The 18,712-nt window shown below is 44.3% G+C and overlaps 1 protein-coding gene across 3 annotated transcripts in view; it reads left to right on the top strand.

Moving 5' to 3' along the window:
* Positions 1-18,712, top strand: part of SEC24D (SEC24 homolog D, COPII coat complex component) — a 164,864-nt gene that overhangs the window by 57,234 nt on the left and 88,918 nt on the right. For all 3 annotated transcript variants that reach the window (XM_040330135.1, XM_040330144.1, XM_040330127.1), the window contains exons 6-8: positions 263-387; positions 6,918-7,029; positions 10,948-11,075. In XM_040330135.1, coding sequence (XP_040186069.1) covers positions 263-387; positions 6,918-7,029; positions 10,948-11,075 — 365 coding nt within the window. The remainder of the gene's footprint in view (positions 1-262; positions 388-6,917; positions 7,030-10,947; positions 11,076-18,712) is intronic.

Genomic DNA, 18,712 nt, shown 5'->3' with positions numbered 1-18,712 from the left:
CCTCTCACTTCCTGTTGTCTCCCTCTGCTTGTAAGTAGGAGTCGTTTGTAAGTTGGATGTTTGTAACTAGAGGATCGCCTGTAACCTGAAAATTCTCATATTTTGGCGTTCCACATCTATGTATGTCATTGGTATGCCCCTTCTTTTAGCATACTGTACATAGCTATGTAACGGATAACTATTATTTCTAAGAGTACACATTTTAGCTGACGCTAACAATCATAGAGAAAATATATTGAATTTCTTTCTTCTATCATTGCAGTAAACAGTTATGGTGCTCAGTTACCTGGACCTCCAATGCCTTACCCTGGTGCATTTCCTGGAAACCAGCAGCAAATGTCGGGACCACCGCAAAAGAAACTCGACCCAGACTCTATACCTAGTCCGGTAAGTGCCAATTTAGAATTTTGTTTTAGAGTTGTATTCCCTAAACTGCAAAAAGTTTTCCAGCATACTGAAAGCTTTTTTTTACTTAAGATGGAGATTCTTCATACCAGTACGCTGGTTTCCAATTCTTATATCAGGCAGGATATTAGTACATTATTTAGGCAAGAAAGGTAGATGAAACATGGATGGAGATTTCTATCTGCTTGTGTCTTCCTCTTACTGCATTTGCTTGCTGATCTCAACTATGTTGACATCTGCAGATTCCCACAAGCCGCAGCAAAGCACAAGTAGAAGACATTGTGCTATAGACGTACTTTCTGCACTTAGGATATTCCCCCCTCAAATAAGGTGAACACACTAGAACTCAATGGCTGTCAAGTTTTGAATAACATTGGGCCAGATTCATAAAGAACTGCGGCGGCGTAACGTATCGTCTTTACGTTACACCGCCGCAGGTTTTCAGCGCAAGTGCCTGATTCACCAAGCACTTGCGTGTAAACTTACGGCGGTATAACGTAAAGCCGTCCGGCGCAAGCCCGCCTAATTCAAATGGGGCGTGTACCATTTAAATTAGGCGCGTTCCCGCGCCGAACGTTCTGCGCATGCTCCGTGTGAAAATTTCCCGACGTGCATTGCGCGAAATGACGTCGCCCAGACGTAATTGTGATGCAATTGCCTATATGCTTCAGTCTAATGCTCTCCCTGCTAATTTAATGCTGTGGGTTACAGGTAACAGGTGTTTCATGTGTGATTCATCTCTCTCTGTGAACACTGTTCATATGTTAAATAAGGCTAGCTTGTGAAAGGCCTTTAATTGTGTGACAACGCTGTCTACAACCTTGTGATTCTCAGAGGTGTTAATAGGTGTCAAACTGGATACAGACGAAACGTCTGCTTAGGAAACTCAGTGTGTGAAGGTGGTTTGTTGTGTAAGGAATGTGCAGTGATTAGACATGATAATTGTCGGTCGGTGCCGACCTGTCTAGAATGTTTTAGTAATTAGCCTTAGTGTGTGATTAGGGGGGGTGGAGATTTCATTGTTGCTTCAATGTCTTGGACTGTATAAAAAGCTGAGAAGAAAAACCATTAAAGTCTGTCTTGTTCTAGCAGTAAGCTTGGCATGTGTGGCTTTCTGAGCGATTCCAGGGATATCCCTCCTCGTGGAATATTGGGGTGATTTTCGTTATGGGAAGAAGGGAACGTTGACGGGGATATCATACCAATACCGTCACAATTGGTTGGCAGCGGTGGGATTTTTCCCTTCTATTCCCCTTCACACCCGGATTCCAAGCAGACACTGGAAGAACTACTGGAAGTTCGTGGAAGGATTGCTAGCAACAAAACCAAGCGGGTCATCATAGCAGAATCAATGGAGATAGACCAGGAAGACGGGATTGCAGCAACGCCAGCAGTACAAGAGATGGAGACACCAGTGATTCAGGAGGAGGAATCGCCAGCCAACAAGCTAATGAGAGAGAAGCTAGCGTGGTTCGGCCCGAACCCAACGGCAGATGTGGTGCTGAGAGTGATGGACCTGTTAGCGAAGGAGGCTAAAGAAATAAGAGACGCAGAGCTACAGAAGGATAAACAAATAAGGGACGCAGAACTACAGTTAAAACTGGCAGCAGTCCAACAAGCAGCCGCACCTTCTCCGAACAGTGAGTACAGCACAGCAGACGCAAGGAAGATTCCGTTTAGCGCTTTTAAAGCTTTTGATGAAAAGAACTGTGAGATTGATAACTACCTGGCGGATTTTGAGCGACAATGTAACCTGCACCGAATAGCTAGAAGAGAGTGGGTTGCAATATTGTCAGGCAAACTGTCAGGCAAAGCTTCTGATGCTTTCCGGACCGTGCCAGATCAGGATATCCATAGCTACGCCCGGGTTAAAGAAGTGCTCCTGGCTCGTTATGCGGTAACCCCAGAGTCCCACCGACAGAAGTTCAGGGACTCACGCAAAACCACGAAAGACTCTTACGCGGAATGGGCATGCCAGTTGTCCCGGTCGGCCTCTAACTGGGCTAACAGCAGCCAGGCCACCACCGCAGAGGACATTTTGCAAATAATGCTCCTGGAGCAATTTTACAATCACATCCAGACGGACGTCAAGGATTGGGTGAGAGATCGCAGGCCCATGACTCTACCAGAGGCCGCGAAGTTGGCGGATGAATATGCGGATACTCGCAAGACAAACCAGGTCACACCACGGGTACAACCCCCACAACCAACGGCGCCCTCACACCCACCAGCCGCTAGATACCAACCGCCTAACAGACCGATGACATATAGCCCTCGCTACCCACGCCAGGAGGACAACGAACAACGCTGCTTCCGGTGCAAACAGTTGGGTCACCTCAAGCAGAATTGCCCCATGAATGACAACACCAGGTCAAATTGGTCTCAACCTGGGTACCGCCCACCAGCAGCAGCCCATTGTGTAGACTCGGCTTGGGATCCCCAGGAGCTGGGTCAGGAAGAACCATTGGGCACCCCTTACGAAGCCCTCATGGTACAATCTGTTATTACGGACAACAGGGAACACCATTGTCAGCTGGTCATGGGCGACAGCCATGAGCCGGAGGGGCCTTGGAGGGAGCTGGGCAGAAAGAGGCACCGCCGGCCACCCTTCAAGAAGAAGAGGTCCTGGAAGCCGTATAACCAGCGGACCTGGGAGGAGAAGAAGCGACTGGAGGAGATGGAATCGCAGCGGGCGCCCCAGATGCGGGCCGAGATGTTCGCCAAGGGCCCACCGGTGGCCCCTTACACCACCACCCAGTTCCTGATGATGAAGGACCACGTGGAAAGCCTGCAGGACATGAGCAAGCAGGATCTGATCCGTGAGTACATAGAGCTGGAGGAGTGCATAAGCCGCATGGAGGAGGAGAACAACCACCTGAGGTCACAGCGGGCTGACCCCCCCAGGCTCCATGAACTGGAGATGGAGCGGGAGAAGCTCAAAGAGGAGAACCGGCGGCTGCGGAGGGAGCAGGGGGTGGCTGACCTTATGGGGCTCTGAGTCCCCTCCCCCCCCCCCCCCGGACTCTGAGCACCAGTGCAACAGCATTTCAACAAATATAACTTTTTATTTTTATGAATCTCCTGTGATTGTCACTTCAGAGCCATAACCTGCCCCTCCCATAGCGGGACACCTAGATGGCGGCGCACAGACCCATTCGCCGTCTTCACACTGACTTCTGGTGACTCTGCCGATCGCACAAAGACTTGGGGACTGAACGGCGTGTGATCTGACGACCCGGTGGCATACCTGAGTCTGAAGCAGTTGCCAAGGGAGGTCAGTTACGCCAAACGGAGTTAACCTCGGACTAAAAGCTCTGAACCCATCAACCCTACTGGACCAGGGAAGGTCCAACCGGGTTTGCCGTAGCAGGGAGAAAAGGGGGGGCCATTGTGATGCAATTGCCTATATGCTTCAGTCTAATGCTCTCCCTGCTAATTTAATGCTGTGGGTTACAGGTAACAGGTGTTTCATGTGTGATTCATCTCTCTCTGTGAACACTGTTCATATGTTAAATAAGGCTAGCTTGTGAAAGGCCTTTAATTGTGTGACAACGCTGTCTACAACCTTGTGATTCTCAGAGGTGTTAATAGGTGTCAAACTGGATACAGACGAAACGTCTGCTTAGGAAACTCAGTGTGTGAAGGTGGTTTGTTGTGTAAGGAATGTGCAGTGATTAGACATGATAATTGTCGGTCGGTGCCGACCTGTCTAGAATGTTTTAGTAATTAGCCTTAGTGTGTGATTAGGGGGGGTGGAGATTTCATTGTTGCTTCAATGTCTTGGACTGTATAAAAAGCTGAGAAGAAAAACCATTAAAGTCTGTCTTGTTCTAGCAGTAAGCTTGGCATGTGTGGCTTTCTGAGCGATTCCAGGGATATCCCTCCTCGTGGAATATTGGGGTGATTTTCGTTATGGGAAGAAGGGAACGTTGACGGGGATATCATACCAATACCGTCACAGTAATGTTTTGAATGGCGACGTGCGTAACGTACTTTCGTATTCCCGGACGTCTTACGCAAAAAAAAAAAAAATTTGAAATTCGACGCGGGAATGACGGCCATACTTTAACATGGCTCGTCTAAAGTTAAGCCATGAAAAAGCAGGCCTAACTTTGCGACGGGAAAAACCGACTAGCGCCGACGTAACGAACGCGCGTACATTCTTGGATCGCCGTAAAAGCTAATTTGCATACCCGACGCTGGAAAACGACGCAAACTCCACCCAGCGGCGGCCGAAGTATTGCATCCTAAGATCCGAAGGCGTACGAAGCCGTACGCCTGTCGGATCTTAGCCAAAAGCCGTTGTATCTGTTTTGTGAATTACAAATAAAGATACGACGCGGCAAATTTGAAAATACGCCGGAGTATCAGTAGATACTCCGGCGTATTTCCTCTGTGAATCTGGCCCATTATGCCTACAATTAGGTGACGTGCACAGTGCTCTGTTCCAATCTATAAGGCCCCTTTCACACTGGGGCGGGAGGCGCGGTGGCGGTATAGCGCCGCTAAAAATAGCGGCGCTATGCCGTCGGATTTGCCGCGGGATTCGGCCGCTAGTGGTGCGGTATTAACCCCCGCTAGCTGAGGCGCATTGCGGGCAGTATTACCGCGGTTTCCCATTGTTTTAAATGGGAAGGAGCGGTGAAGAAGCGGTATACATACCGCTCCTCTCACCGCTCCAAAGATGCTGCTTGCAGGGGATTTTTTTCTCTCCTGCCAGCGCATCGCCTCAGTGTGAAAGCCCGAGAGAAGGCTGGGCAGGAGTTTTTCAGGCGGTATTTAGGCGCTATTTTTAGCTGTACCGCCTGAAAAACTCCTCAGTGTGAAAGGGGACTAACTCCCAATACTATTCCCTTGGGACTTTAAATGAGGTGGTCACAGTTTGCCACTGAGTAACAGTTGTTTTTTCACCTTATCATTTCAAGATTGCATTAAGGTGAAAAAAAAATTTCCTTTACAACTCCTTTAACTTTTTAATTTATGATTCGTTCAGCAGAAAATTTCCAAACCTGTCCTTTGTTTTTTCAGCTCAATAAGTCACAACAATTACTGTATTTATTGAAAATAGAAGGTAAACTGTGCCTGCGTGTTATAATACGCAGGGGGCTGTGGAAAGTTTTTTTCCTGAAACTTCCCTCTTAACCACTTAACCCCCGGACCATATTGCTGCCCAAAGACCAGAGCACTTTTTGCGATTCGGCACTGCACCGCTTTAACTGACAATTACGCGGTCGTGCGACGTGGCTCCCAAACAAAATTGGCGTCCTTTTTTCCCCACAAATAGAGCTTTCTTTTGGTGGTATTTGATCTCCTCTGCGGTTCTGGTTTTTGCGCTATAAACAAAAATAGAGCGACAACTTTGAAAAAAAAGAATATATTTTACTTTTTGCTATAATAAATATCCCCCAAAAATATATAAAAAAACATTTTTTTTCCTCAGTTTAGGCCGATACGTATTCTTCTACCTATTTTTCGTAAAAAAAAAATCGCAATAAGCGTTTATTGATTGATTTGCGCAAAAGTTATAGCGTTTACAAAATAGGGGGTATTTTTATGGCATTTTTATTAATATATTTTTTTTACTAGTAATGGCGGCGATCAGCGATTTTTTTTTCGGTACTGCGACATTATGGCAAACACATCGGACACTTTTGACCAATTTTTGGGACCATTGGCATTTTTATAGCGATCAGTGCTATAAAAATGCATTGGATTACTATAAAAATGCCACTGGCAGTGAAGGGGTTAACATTAGGGGGCGGGGAAGGGGTTAAGTATGTTCCCTGGGTGTTCTAACTGTAGGGGGGCTGGCCTCACTAGGGGAAATCACTGATCTTCTGTTCATACTTTTCATGTTCAGCATTTCTCCCCTGACAGGACCGGGAGCTGTGTGTTTACACACACAGCTCCCGGTCCCCGCTCTGTAACGAGCGATCGCGTGTGCCCGGCGGCGATCGGGCACGCGCACGGGGGGCGAGCGGGTGGCGTGCGCACGCGCCCCTAGTAGCCTGCGTGAGAGCCGACGTTATACTACGGGCTCTCGCGCAGGGGAGCCGACTTGCCGCTGTAAAACGGGCGGTGGGCGGTGTGGAAGCAGTTAAAGTTAAGAGGGTGCGTGTTATACGCCGATAAATACGGTACTAATTTTGTGCTCATTAACTGGCTGAAAAATGACGATTTCGGCCGATTTTTCATATAGTGTATAGCCAGCATTGGACTGGGATGCTAATAAAGTTCATGTTTGTGTAAAGGCAGGCGTCCCAATAATTTTGGTAATATAGTGTATATTGCACAGCATTAGAAAGGGAGAAGTCTGTACTTACTGCATATGTTAGTGTTCTTAGATTGCCATCCACAATAACAAACAAAATGTTTTTGATGAAATGTTAACATTCTTTAAACAGATTGCCTTTGGAGTTTAAATCTACACAATCCCTACTGTCCCTTTTCATGCTGTTAGAAGTGTATTATTATTACCAATAAATGACAACAATCAATACAATATTTTCTAGATACAAGTGATTGAGAATGATAAAGTCAGCAGAGCTGGACAAGTCTACACTACCAATATCCGAGGACAAGTCCCTCCACTCGTCACCACAGACTACACAGTACAAGACCAGGGTAAGCTTTTTCTCAGGAAGATCAAATGTCGTTACAACCTTCGCACACATATCTCTAATTGGATTACTAACCACTTAAGCCCTGGACCTTTAGGCAGCTAAATGCCCAGGCCAGGTTTTGCGATTCGGCACTGCATCGCTTTAACTGACAATTGCGCGGTCGTGCGACGTGGCTCCCAAACAAAATTGACGTCCTTTTTTCCCCACAAATAGAGCTTTCTTTTGGTGGTATTTGATCACTTCTGCAGTTTTTATTTTTTGTGCTATAAACAAAAATAAAGCGACAATTTTGAAAAAAATTCAATATTTTTTACTTTTTGCTATAATAAATATCCCCCCCAAACATATATAAAAACATTTTTTTCCTCAGTTTAGGCCGATACGTATTCTTCTACCTATTTTTGGAAAAAAAAATTGCAATAAGCGTTTATCGATTGGTTTGCGCAAAATTTATAGCGTTTACAAAATAGGGGATAGTTTTATTGCATTATTATTATTATTTATTTTTTTTTTACTACTAATGGCGGCGATCAGCGATTTTTTTCGTGACTGCGACATTATGGCGGACACTTCGGACAATTTTGATAAATTTTTGGGACCATTGTCATTTTCACAGCAAAAAATGCATTTAAATTGCAGTTGCAGTTTGGGAGTTAACCACAGGGGGCGCTGAAGGAGTTCAGCTTCACCTAGTGTGTGTTTACAACTGTAGGGGGGTGTGGCTGTAGGTCTGACATCATCGATCGAGTCTCCCTATAAAAGGGATGACTCGATCAATGCGCCGCCACAGTGAAGCACGGGGAAGCCCTGTTTACATACGGCTCTCCCCGTTCTTCAGCTCCGGGGAGCAATCGCGAGGGGGCGGCTAGAAACGAATAGCCGCGCCCTCATCCCGGATCGCTCCCTGAGGCTTACCGACCGCCGCATGTACCGGGGGGGTCCTGATCGGACCCCCCACCCGCGGAAAGGCAGCGACGTGCGGGCGCTTCGTTCTGCCTGTCCGTGCCATTTTGCCGAGGTATATGTACATGCGGTGGTCGTTAAGCGGCTAATATACCCCTCCACCTAGGGAGTGCTCAGGCTGACAGTTCAAGAAGACAGAATTTATTTAGCAGATTTTTAAGTGAATAGAGATGGAGCTATGATGATGATTTTGATTTCCATAGCAAAGTACTGATGGTTTAATTGCACTAAGATATGTTTTCTATCTTGTCTGACTGATTCATTCGAACCCGTGGGCTTTCACAGTCTCAGCATACTGTGTCATGCCTGCTGGGTGGGCCACAGAACCTTTTAGTTTGGGGGAGTCCAGACAGACACTAGGTCCTAATACCGTATATACTCGAGTATAAGCCGAGGTACCTAATTTTACCACATAAAACTGGGAAAACTTATTAACTAAAGTATAAGCCTACTACTGTAAGTGGAAAAGAGGGTCAACAATGCCCATCTGCAGCCTCACTGTGCCCATCTACAGCCTAGAGTTGGGCGATTATTTTTTTTTCCCCTTAAAAAATAAAATTTTAGCTTGCACATGATTGGATAATAAAATCATCAGAGCTTCCCCTCATTTCAGATCTACCCCTCAGATTTACAGGGACTGCATTTCCAAGTGTACTTTCAGTGCAATTTTTAAGTTCACTTTGCCCTTAAAGGGTCAGATCCACAGACAGAGTACGCCGGCGTATCTACTGATACGCCGGCGTACTTTCAAATTACCCACGTCGTATCTTTGGTTTGCATCTGACGGCATCTGGGTTAGATCTGACAGGTATACGTCCTCGTACGCCTTTCAGATCTAAGATGCAATACTTCGGCGTCCGCTGGGTGGCATTCACGTCGCTTTGCGCGGCGGGTATGCAAATTAGCTATTTCCGACGATCCACGAACGTACGAGCGGCCGGCGCATTCCTTTACGTCGTCTCTAGTCGGCTTTTTCTGGCGTATAGTTAAAGCTGGTATTTTGCGGCGTATAGTTAGACTTGCCATGTTAAATATGGCTGTCGTTCCCGCGTCGAAATTAGAATTTTTTTTTTTTTGCGTAAGTCGTCCGTGAATCGGGATGTACGTAAGTCCCGTCTAAGTTAAAAAGCGACGTCATTTAGCGCAATGCACGCCGGGAAATTTCGGGACGGCGCATGCGCCGTTCATTCGGCGAGGGGGACGCGCTTCATTTAAATGAAACCCGCCCCCTAATCGCCGATTTGAATTCCGCCGCCAGAGATACACTACGCCGCCGTTACTTACGGCGCAAATTCTTTGAGGATTCAAAGCAGCCAAAAGTAAGTTACAGTGGCGTAGCGTATCTCACATACGCTGCGCCGATCTATTTCTATGTGGATCTGGCCCTTAGTTTGCACTTGTAGTGCAAAGTGGATTTGCCTTTCGTAAATAACCCCCATTATTTATATACTTTATATGTATGACAACATGCATTTTTTTGCACATGCGATAACAATCACAAAAACCCCCACGGTATTAAACCCAAATCCAAAAATGTAATATATTGCAAGTTACTAATCATTAGATGCGGTGGCTAAATCAGTTTTATTTTATTTGTCTTTTTTCCCTCTGTCTTTACTTGGTGATGTGGCCAGTAACACACGTCCTGTACTAGCTTCAGACAGGCATTATTTTCTAATTAAGTATAAGGAAAAAACTGCGCTAGTAATGTGAAAAAAGCTGCCAGCACTCAGTCAAACAAAGTCAAATGGGATAAATAGTGCAGCGCTGCACTATTTATACCATATTATTTTTTAATTCCCACCCCCACTCCTTTTCTGAAGTCATGTGGTTACTTTTCTGGATTTTGACTGGATGTTAGTGATCATAGCAGAATTCAGTGTAAGAGATACACAGGAAAAAATGCATGTTGACAAGGGGAGTGTAGAGGTGGGCAGGGAGTCTACTGACATCACAACTCCACCCACCGAGCTCCAGACAACAGACCCACCCACAGAATCTGCCGTTTTTCAGGTCTCATAACAGACAGAGGGGAGACATTTGACAGGTAAGGATACATGCAGGAGACATGTATATCCTTATAGATCAGCACTTTGGCAGTAGTTTAGAAAGGATGAGAGTGGGTTTACATCCACTTGAAGGTAAATCTCCCCAATGGGACAAAGATGGCAAAAAATAAAAAACCCAGTGATGATTAAATACCACCAGAAGATGGCTCTATAAAGCCTCGTACACACGGCCGGTTTTCTTGGCAAGAAAACTGCTGGCAGAGCTTTTTGCCGAGTCGTGTATATGTTTTCTTGTCGAGAAAACTGCCGGGAATCTCGACGAGAAAAATAGAGAAACTGCTCTCTATTTTCTTATTGGGATTCTCGTCGGCCTGTTTCCTGACGAGAAAACTGTGTGTGTGTGTGCGGCTAAAAGCTTACCTGTCCTCCTGTAAGCCCGCGCATGCTCGATGAGACTTTAACGCATGCGCGGTAGCTTACAAGGGTAGTGTAGGGTGAAGCAAGATGGCGGCGACGCCATTGAATGCGACAAGCGCATGCTCGTCGTGTCAATGACGTCACCACGTTCTTGCCATTCAAAAGAACGGCGGTTCTTTTAAATGTGCCGTGTGTACACTCGGCTTTGCAAGAAAAGCTTGCCAGGAATCTCGTCGGCAAAAACGGTTTTTTTTTGACGAGATTCCCGGCCGTGTGTACGAGGCTTCAGTCTCAAAATAATGATAAAATTTTCATATATTCCATGACTACGCAATTGTCATTCAAAGTGCGACAGCACTGAAAGCTGAAAATTGGCCTGGGCAGGAGGGGGGTGAAAGTGCCCTGTATTGACGTGGTTAAGTGAAATGCACGATGCAAAAACGATGCAAAAAATGCATGCATAGGTGTATATCGACTCCAAAGTATTTCTATTAGTTCTGTGTGTAAACCGAATATTTTCTATGTTTTAGGGAATGCCAGCCCACGGTACATTAGGTGCACAACATACTGCTTTCCGACTACCTCGGATTTGGCTAAACAAGCTCAGGTTCCTCTTGCTGCTATCATCAAGCCTCTAGCTGTGGTTCCCCCAAATGAGGTAAGGGAATGATTTGCCAAGCTGAAATTATTGATTAAAGCTGGAGCTCTATGACCTCATCATAAAGTAATGTGAAATGTTATCTTGTTTGTAGGAGTACTAGAAAGGCACTTCTTACTGCTTAATATAAAACACTGAATTCTCCTTCAGTGCAATTTATATCCCAGCTGAAGAGCTTTAAAAAACGATATGTTAAGCTGTATCCTGACAGCTCCTGATCAACATTTAATGTGATGCAGAATAGACAGTCATTCTAAGGACATATGCACTAAAACCTGCAGACAAGTAGATTTAAATGACCCAATAGCCATTAACTTTGTCTATAATTTTGGGGTTTGGTTGACATCAAATCAATGTTATTGAATCACTAATTTGTCTAAAATAATAATGGTGATGTAGAAATAATGATGCAATACATCATAGTATCTCAAGAGAATCTGGTTGTTGATTATTTAAATGCAATAGTAAATGGTTGATTGCTTGTTATGGAGCATTTAAGGTATAAATGTTTGCAGAACCATCCTTTTTTTTTCCATGTAATAAAGCTTCCATATCTGAGGAGCACTTTAGAGATTTACAACAAAGGGTGCCATTGCCTGAAGACAATAGATCACTTCTCATTTTAACTTTACTAAGTCATTAAAGGGGTTGTAAAGGTTCGTTTTTTATTTTCTAAATAGGTTCCTTTAAAGTGGAGGTTCACCCAAAAAATAAATTTTTAACATTAAATTCAGCGGAGTTGTCTTTATGACAATCGGCTATCCCCCCCCCCCGTACATACCGTATTTTCACCGCCGCTTCCGGGTATGTCTTCTGCGGGACTGGGCGTTCCCAATTGATTGACAGGCTTCCGACCGTCGCATACTGCGCGTCACGAGTTGCCGAAAGAAGCCGAACGTCGGTGCGCAGGCGCCGTATAGAGCCGCACTGACGTTCGGCTTCTTTCGGCAACTCGTGACGCGCAGTATGCGACGGTCGGAAGCCTGTCAATCAGATAGGAACGCCCAGTCCCGCAGAAGACATACCCGGAAGCGGCGGTGAAAATACGGTATGTACAGAAAAAAAAAAAAAACACAGCCGATTGTCATTAGGATTTTATTTTTGGGTGAACCCCCGCTTTAAGCTAGTGCATTGTTGGTTCACTTACCCTTTCCTTCAATTTCCTGTCTAAATATTTTTTTTTCTTTATTTTCTTTGTCTGAACTTCTCACCTCCTGTTCCTCCTCAGTAAGGTGTTCAGTAAGCTGTTCTAAATGAATTTCCACCGCTCGGATGAAGGTGGAAAGCTTACTGAGGAGAAACAGGAAGTGAGAAATTCAAACAAAGATATAAAACATTTAGAAGGGAAATGGAAGGAAAAGGTAAGCGAACCATCAATGCACTAGCTTAAAGGAACCTATTTAGAAAATAAAAGACAAACCTTTACAACCCCTTTAAAGTAGAACTATAGGCAAAACTTTTTTTTTATATTTGGATAGAGCGGAGAGGGATTATAACACCTGTCAGGTTTTTATTGCTGTGTTCTTGTTGGCGAGATTCGCCCCCTCTATTTTCTGATGACTGATATCACCAAAAGGGAAAGTGAAAGAAAATCACAACTTTTTATTTGTCACCAGAAAAGAAATCAGGGGCAAATCTTCCAATGGGATTCAGTGCTGCAGGCGGGAAATATGCACACTGCCGCGGGTGCGAGGCAGCACACTCAGGACTGACGATCATGATACCCTGGCACTTTGGCGCCCCTGCTCTGCGGAGCCTGGGTGTAGTGCACCCCGCGCACCCGCCCAGGATCGGTCCTGTATGGAAACACTATTTTTGGTGAACCTGGTAACAACTAGGGATTTCCTATCACTACTGCTATGGGACACGTTACTTGGAGCAAAACAATGCATACTGCTGTACTTTTTTTAAAAGCACTGGAACTGACTGCAGAGGTGGAAACTATTGTGATGGGAAAACATTGATTTTATTGTGCAAGTGTTCAGAATGTTTTTTAAAAATGCATCTGGTGTAAACAAGCCCTTAAAGCTAGCCTTGACCGCCAATCCTAACCCTAAACCTTTATCCTAATTAATAAACATGCATATCCAATAACCTATTATCTAACAATGTTTTTTTTTTTATGCATTAAATTTCTTTTCATCAGAAAATGCCAACGCCATAATATACTGTAAGTAGCAAAAGTGTTTGTGCTTGACATACAATACTCCAAAATGTTGATACAATGTTAGACAGTAGAGACAGTTATGGTGCCAGCCTTATGTTGGGGAAAATGGTAGCAATCAACCATAAGAAACTCAACCCAGCCCGTGGGGGGTGTCATTTGCTACCCGTGATAGTTATGGATGATGGTTATGGTTATCGTATACATATGGATACCTTTGGGTTTAGAAAGGGTAAAACCAGCGTGTTGTGACTGTACTGTCTTCCCTGATGTAAAGCGCTACGCAAACTGTTGGCGCTATATAAATCCTGTATTATAATAATAATAATAATATAAAACGTTCATTGGTTACTCACAGAGATAGCAGATGGTAAAATTAGGTTCAGTACCTTAAATAGGAAGTAAACTCTGATGGGTTTTACTTCCTCTTTATTTCCCTGCAAAGGTAAAGCATAATGGGCTAGTATGCATCGCATAGTAGCCCATTATGTGTCACTTACCTGAAGCCGAAGCCTGCGATGTCCCCGCTGGCTGGAAGCATCCATCTTCAGCCCTCTTCCTTCCGGGGCCACGGACTCCGGCTCTGTAACTGGCCGGAGTTGTGTGACGTCACTCCCGTGCATGCGCGCGGGAGCCTCCAGTCACAGCATGACCCCATGTACAAACGGCACAGCGCGCCCTTTCTAATACATTGGTGCATACGCAGAAGAAATCTTCATACGGGTAATTGTAAATATCTCCTAAACCGTGTAGGTTTAGGAGATATTTCCAGCACTTACAGGCGAGCCCTAATCTAGGCTTACCTGTAGGTGAAAGTGGTTGTACAGGGTGTACAATATTTACAACCCACTTGATGACTGTTTCTTGCATCAAAGCTAACAAGACCTTATATAACAGAGCGTAGGTGTGTGCAGCCTACTGCATTAGGGTGTGCACACCAAAGCTCAAACACACATGCGTGTGTAATATACCATATATGGCAGTGGGCAAGTCAGTAGGGCTTTGTCAGCAGGGCAGAGATTGGTGTCAGTAGTTTATCTTTATTTGTATTATTATTTTTTTACAATTTTATTTTTATTATTTTATTTTTAATGTTTAATATTATTATTATTATTTTTTTTAGGAGCCCTGTTTGGGGGCTTTGGTGAAATATCAGTGGTCTAAACAGACCCCTGATGTCTAACTTTTGAGACAGAGAAAGGGACTGAGGACAGAGATTCCCCAGTCCCTTTCTCTGCAGCCAGGCAGCAGGGGGAATCTGCATAGTACAGGGTGATTAGGGTGTGCCCAGGCACACCTTACACCCTATGTGCGCACGCCTATGTAACAGAGGTTGCCAAACTTTCTAAACAAAGGGCCAGTTTACTGTCCTTCAGACTTCACGGGGGCCGGACTGTGGCCAGTGGGAGTAGACAGTGCCCCAGCTTTAGGCTGGGTTCACACTACTACACTACTTTCATCCTACTTTGCTCTGTGTTCAATGTTTCCCTATGAGAGCGTCTTGTAGCGTCCTACACAAGTCGGTCCGACTTTGAAAATGCTCCCTGTACTACTTTTGGTCCTACATTGATCCTACTTCAGGCCCATTGAATATCATTGAAGTCGGACCAAAGTAGTATCCTGTTCATGAAAGTAGGATGGATGTAGGACCAATGTAGGATAAATGTAGGACCAATGTAGCAGAGCAAAGTAGGATGAAAGTAGTGTAGTAGTGTGAACCCAGCCTGAGTGGGAATAGACTATGGTGCTGATTAAAACTGTAGAGTACAGAATCTGGTGCAGCTGTGCATGGTAGCCAATCAGCTTTTAACTTCAACAAATTCAATTAAGCTTTGACAATAAAACCTGGAAGCTGATTGGTTTCTATGCAGCTGCACCAGATTATGCCCTCTCCAGTTTTAGTAAATCAATCCCTATGTCTCAGGCTTGGTGGTAATATTAGTGGGAGGAATAGTGCCCCATCAGTTGTGTCAGTGGGAGGAATAGTGCACCATTATTGGTGTCAGTGGGAGGAATAATGCACCACCATTGGTGTCAGTGGGAGGAATAATGCACCATCATTGGTGTCAGTGGGAGGAATAGTGCCCAATCATTGGTGTCAATGGGAGGAATAGTGCACCATCATTGGTGTTAGTGGGAGGAATAGTGCACCATCATTGGTGTCAGTGGGAGGAATAGTGCACAATCATTGGTGTTAGTGGGAGGAATAGTGCACCATCATTGGTGTCAGTGGGAGGAATAGTGCACCATCATTGGTGTTAGTGGGAGGAATAGTGCACCATCATTGGTGTCAGTGGGAGGAATAGTGCACCATCATTGGTGTTAGTGGGAGGAATAGTGCACCATCATTGGTGTCAGTGGGAGGAATAGTGCCCCATCATTGATGTCAGGGGGAAAAATAGTGCCCTATCATTGGTGACAGTGGGAGGAATAGTACCCAGTTGTTTATTTCAGTGCGGAATAAAATTGCGCTATTGTTGGTGTCATTGGGAGGAACGGTGCCCCACTGCTGGAGTCAGTGAAAGGATTGGTGCCTCATCGACAATGTCAGTGGGAGAAATTGTGCATCCATAACGGTGTCAGTGGGAGGAATAATGCCTCCTATCAGTGGAAAGAACAGTGCTCCAAGGGCCAGATAATGGCAAGCAAAGGGACACATTTGGCCCGCGGGCCACAGTTTGGAGACTACTGTTATATAATATTGTCCTGATGGCTCAATGGTCAGCAGGACCTGTCAGCTTTTGGAACACTGGCATCTACTCTCTCGGGGTACTTATGATTCCTGTGAGAGGGGATCCTACACAAGGATTTTGCTTGAAGTTCAGGCATGACTGGCTAGATCGAGTCCATATCTTTGAATTTATTTATAATGGTCCTGCTAAATGTCATGCGTGGAGTCGCTGTTTCTATAAGATGTCAGGTGAGGCAATGGTATAGGGCCTTCTGTCCTGGACTGTACACTTCTGTTTATCCGATTTTTCCTATTAAGTACAACAGTGACGCTTGCCATGATTCATTCGTTTCTGTGTCTGTTTTAGCAACAGAACATACTGTAAACCTGGAGAGAATACAGGATCACCAGACAGCTTAGGGAAAGTTTGCTGCAAGATAATGGATTTTAACTCCCCCATAAAAAAGATTAAATATGCTGACCCCTTTGTTTTATGAAGTGCAGGTGCAATGTGTAGTCAGAAATGTGACCTGTATGTAGAATTTGTTCAAGTATACAATATATATGCATACGTATATGCAAATACTGTATGTATGTCATTCATTTTAATAGTGGCACACACAGTCCCATTTGTAGCTGGATTCGTTTCTGAATGACCCTGATAATTATTTCAGATATATATTTTTTTATTTTAATACCTTTTGGTTTTAGATTTCAACTTTAGGGGCAAACAGGACCTTCCAAGACATAGAAAAACATACTTTCATAGGGAAAAAATAGCAAATTAAAAATATATTAATATAGCATATTGTAATTTAAATGTTAATACAATTTACCTTTCCCTTTCAATCTGCGGCTCTGTGATTTTCTGCAAAATGCATTGCAATATGGCAACCTGTAACTGTTCCGTACACAGAATGTGTACAGAACGTCTCCCAGAAACATCATTTTCTGCTTGTGTGATTGGCTCACTGATTTTCCCAGAAGCCTGCACTAAGATACAAGTCAGATTTCAGGCATCCCTGCAACATAAATGTCATTTTTGGTGAGATTCTCCCAATAGGAAATCACATCTAAGGGGATAAGGCCCTGCAATTTTTCTCACTAGAGCCATGCAGGTGCAGCTGCTGGTTGATTAATCATGAAACCACTCCCATTAGATTTACTTGCCACATGGACATAGAGCAACACACAGGGATTTCTTCATAATAACAAACGGTTCCAGGAATCCAACACATTTTATCAACACAAGTGGAGTTACTCTTTAAGAATAGTAATAAGGAAATAAAACTTTGGGTACAGGCAGTAAGCATTAAAACTGCTTAGGTCACCAATGCCTCCTTCATGTATTGTGTTAAATAGAGTGCAAGTAACAAGTTCTAAACAAATAAGTGATACATAAAGATAAAATGCTGTGCACTTTTTGGGCTAATTTCTGTCCATCCTGGGGCACCCGAGCTAAAAGGTTCCAGTTCTTGCATGACACTGACCACTAATGGCCTCTTTGTTGAATCATGTGTTTGCTGAAAATACACTATTGAAATGTATTGGAACGCAGGGGTAAGGGCTATGTGCATTACTGTTAGACCTCAGTTAGGGCTATCTGTATTACTGGTAGACCTCAGTTAGGGCTATCTGTATTACTGTTAGACCTCAGATAGGGCTATCTGTATTACTGATAGACCTCAATTAGGGCTTTTTGTATTACTGGTAGACCTCAGTTAGGGCTGTTTGTATTACTGATCAGCTAGGGCTATCTGTATTACTGGTAGACCTCAGTTAGGGCTGTTTGTATTACTGGTAGATCTCAGTTAAGGCTGTTTGTTTTACTGGTAGACCTCAGTTAGGGCTATCTGTATTACTGGTAGACCTCAGTTAGGGCTATCTGTATTACTGGTAGACCTCAGTTAGGGCTATCTGTATTACTGGTAGACCTCAGTTATGGCTATCTGTATTACTGGTAGACCTCACGTAGGGCTTTTTTTATTACTGGTAGACCTCATTTGGGGCTATCTGTATTACTGGTAGACCTCAGTTAGGGCTATCTGTATTACTGGTAGACCTCAGTTAGGGCTGTTTGTATTACTGGTAGACCTCAGTTAAGGCTGTTTGTATTACTGGTAGAACTCAATTAGGGCTATCTGTATTACTGGTAGACCTCAGTTAGGGCTGTTTGTATTACTGGTAGACCTCAGTTAGGGCTATCTGTATTACTGATAGACCTCAGTTAGGGCTATCTGTATTACTGGTAGACCTCAGTTATGGCTATCTGTATTACTGGTAGGGCTTTTTTTATTACTGGTAGACCTCATTTGGGGCTATCTGTATTACTGGTAGACCTCAGTTAGGGCTATCTGTATTACTGGTAGACCTCAGTTAGGGCTATCTGTATTACTGGTAGACCTCAGTTAGGGCTATCTGTATTACTGGTAGACCTCAGTTAGGGCTGTTTGTATTACTGGTAGACCTCAGTTAAGGCTGTTTGTATTACTGGTAGACCTCAGTTAGGGTTATCTGTATTACTGGTAGACCTCAGTTAGGGCTGTTTGTATTACTGGTAGAACTCAATTAGGGCTATCTGTATTACTGGTAGACCTCTGTTAGGGATTTTTTTATTACTGGTAGACCTCAGTTAGGGCTATCTGTATTACTGGTAGAACTCAATTAGGGCTATCTGTATTACTGGTAGACCTCAGTTAGGGCTATCTGTATTACTGGTAGACCTCAGTTAGGGCCGTTTGTATTACTGGTAGACCTCAGTTAAGGCTATTTGTATTACTGGTGGACCTCAGTTAGGGCTAT

Source organism: Rana temporaria, chromosome 1 (genome assembly GCF_905171775.1).
Source record: "Rana temporaria chromosome 1, aRanTem1.1, whole genome shotgun sequence".
Classification (NCBI taxonomy): Eukaryota; Metazoa; Chordata; class Amphibia; order Anura; family Ranidae; genus Rana; species Rana temporaria.
The sequence above is the reverse complement of the archived record's forward strand: the minus strand, read 5'-3'. Positions and strand labels throughout refer to the sequence as shown.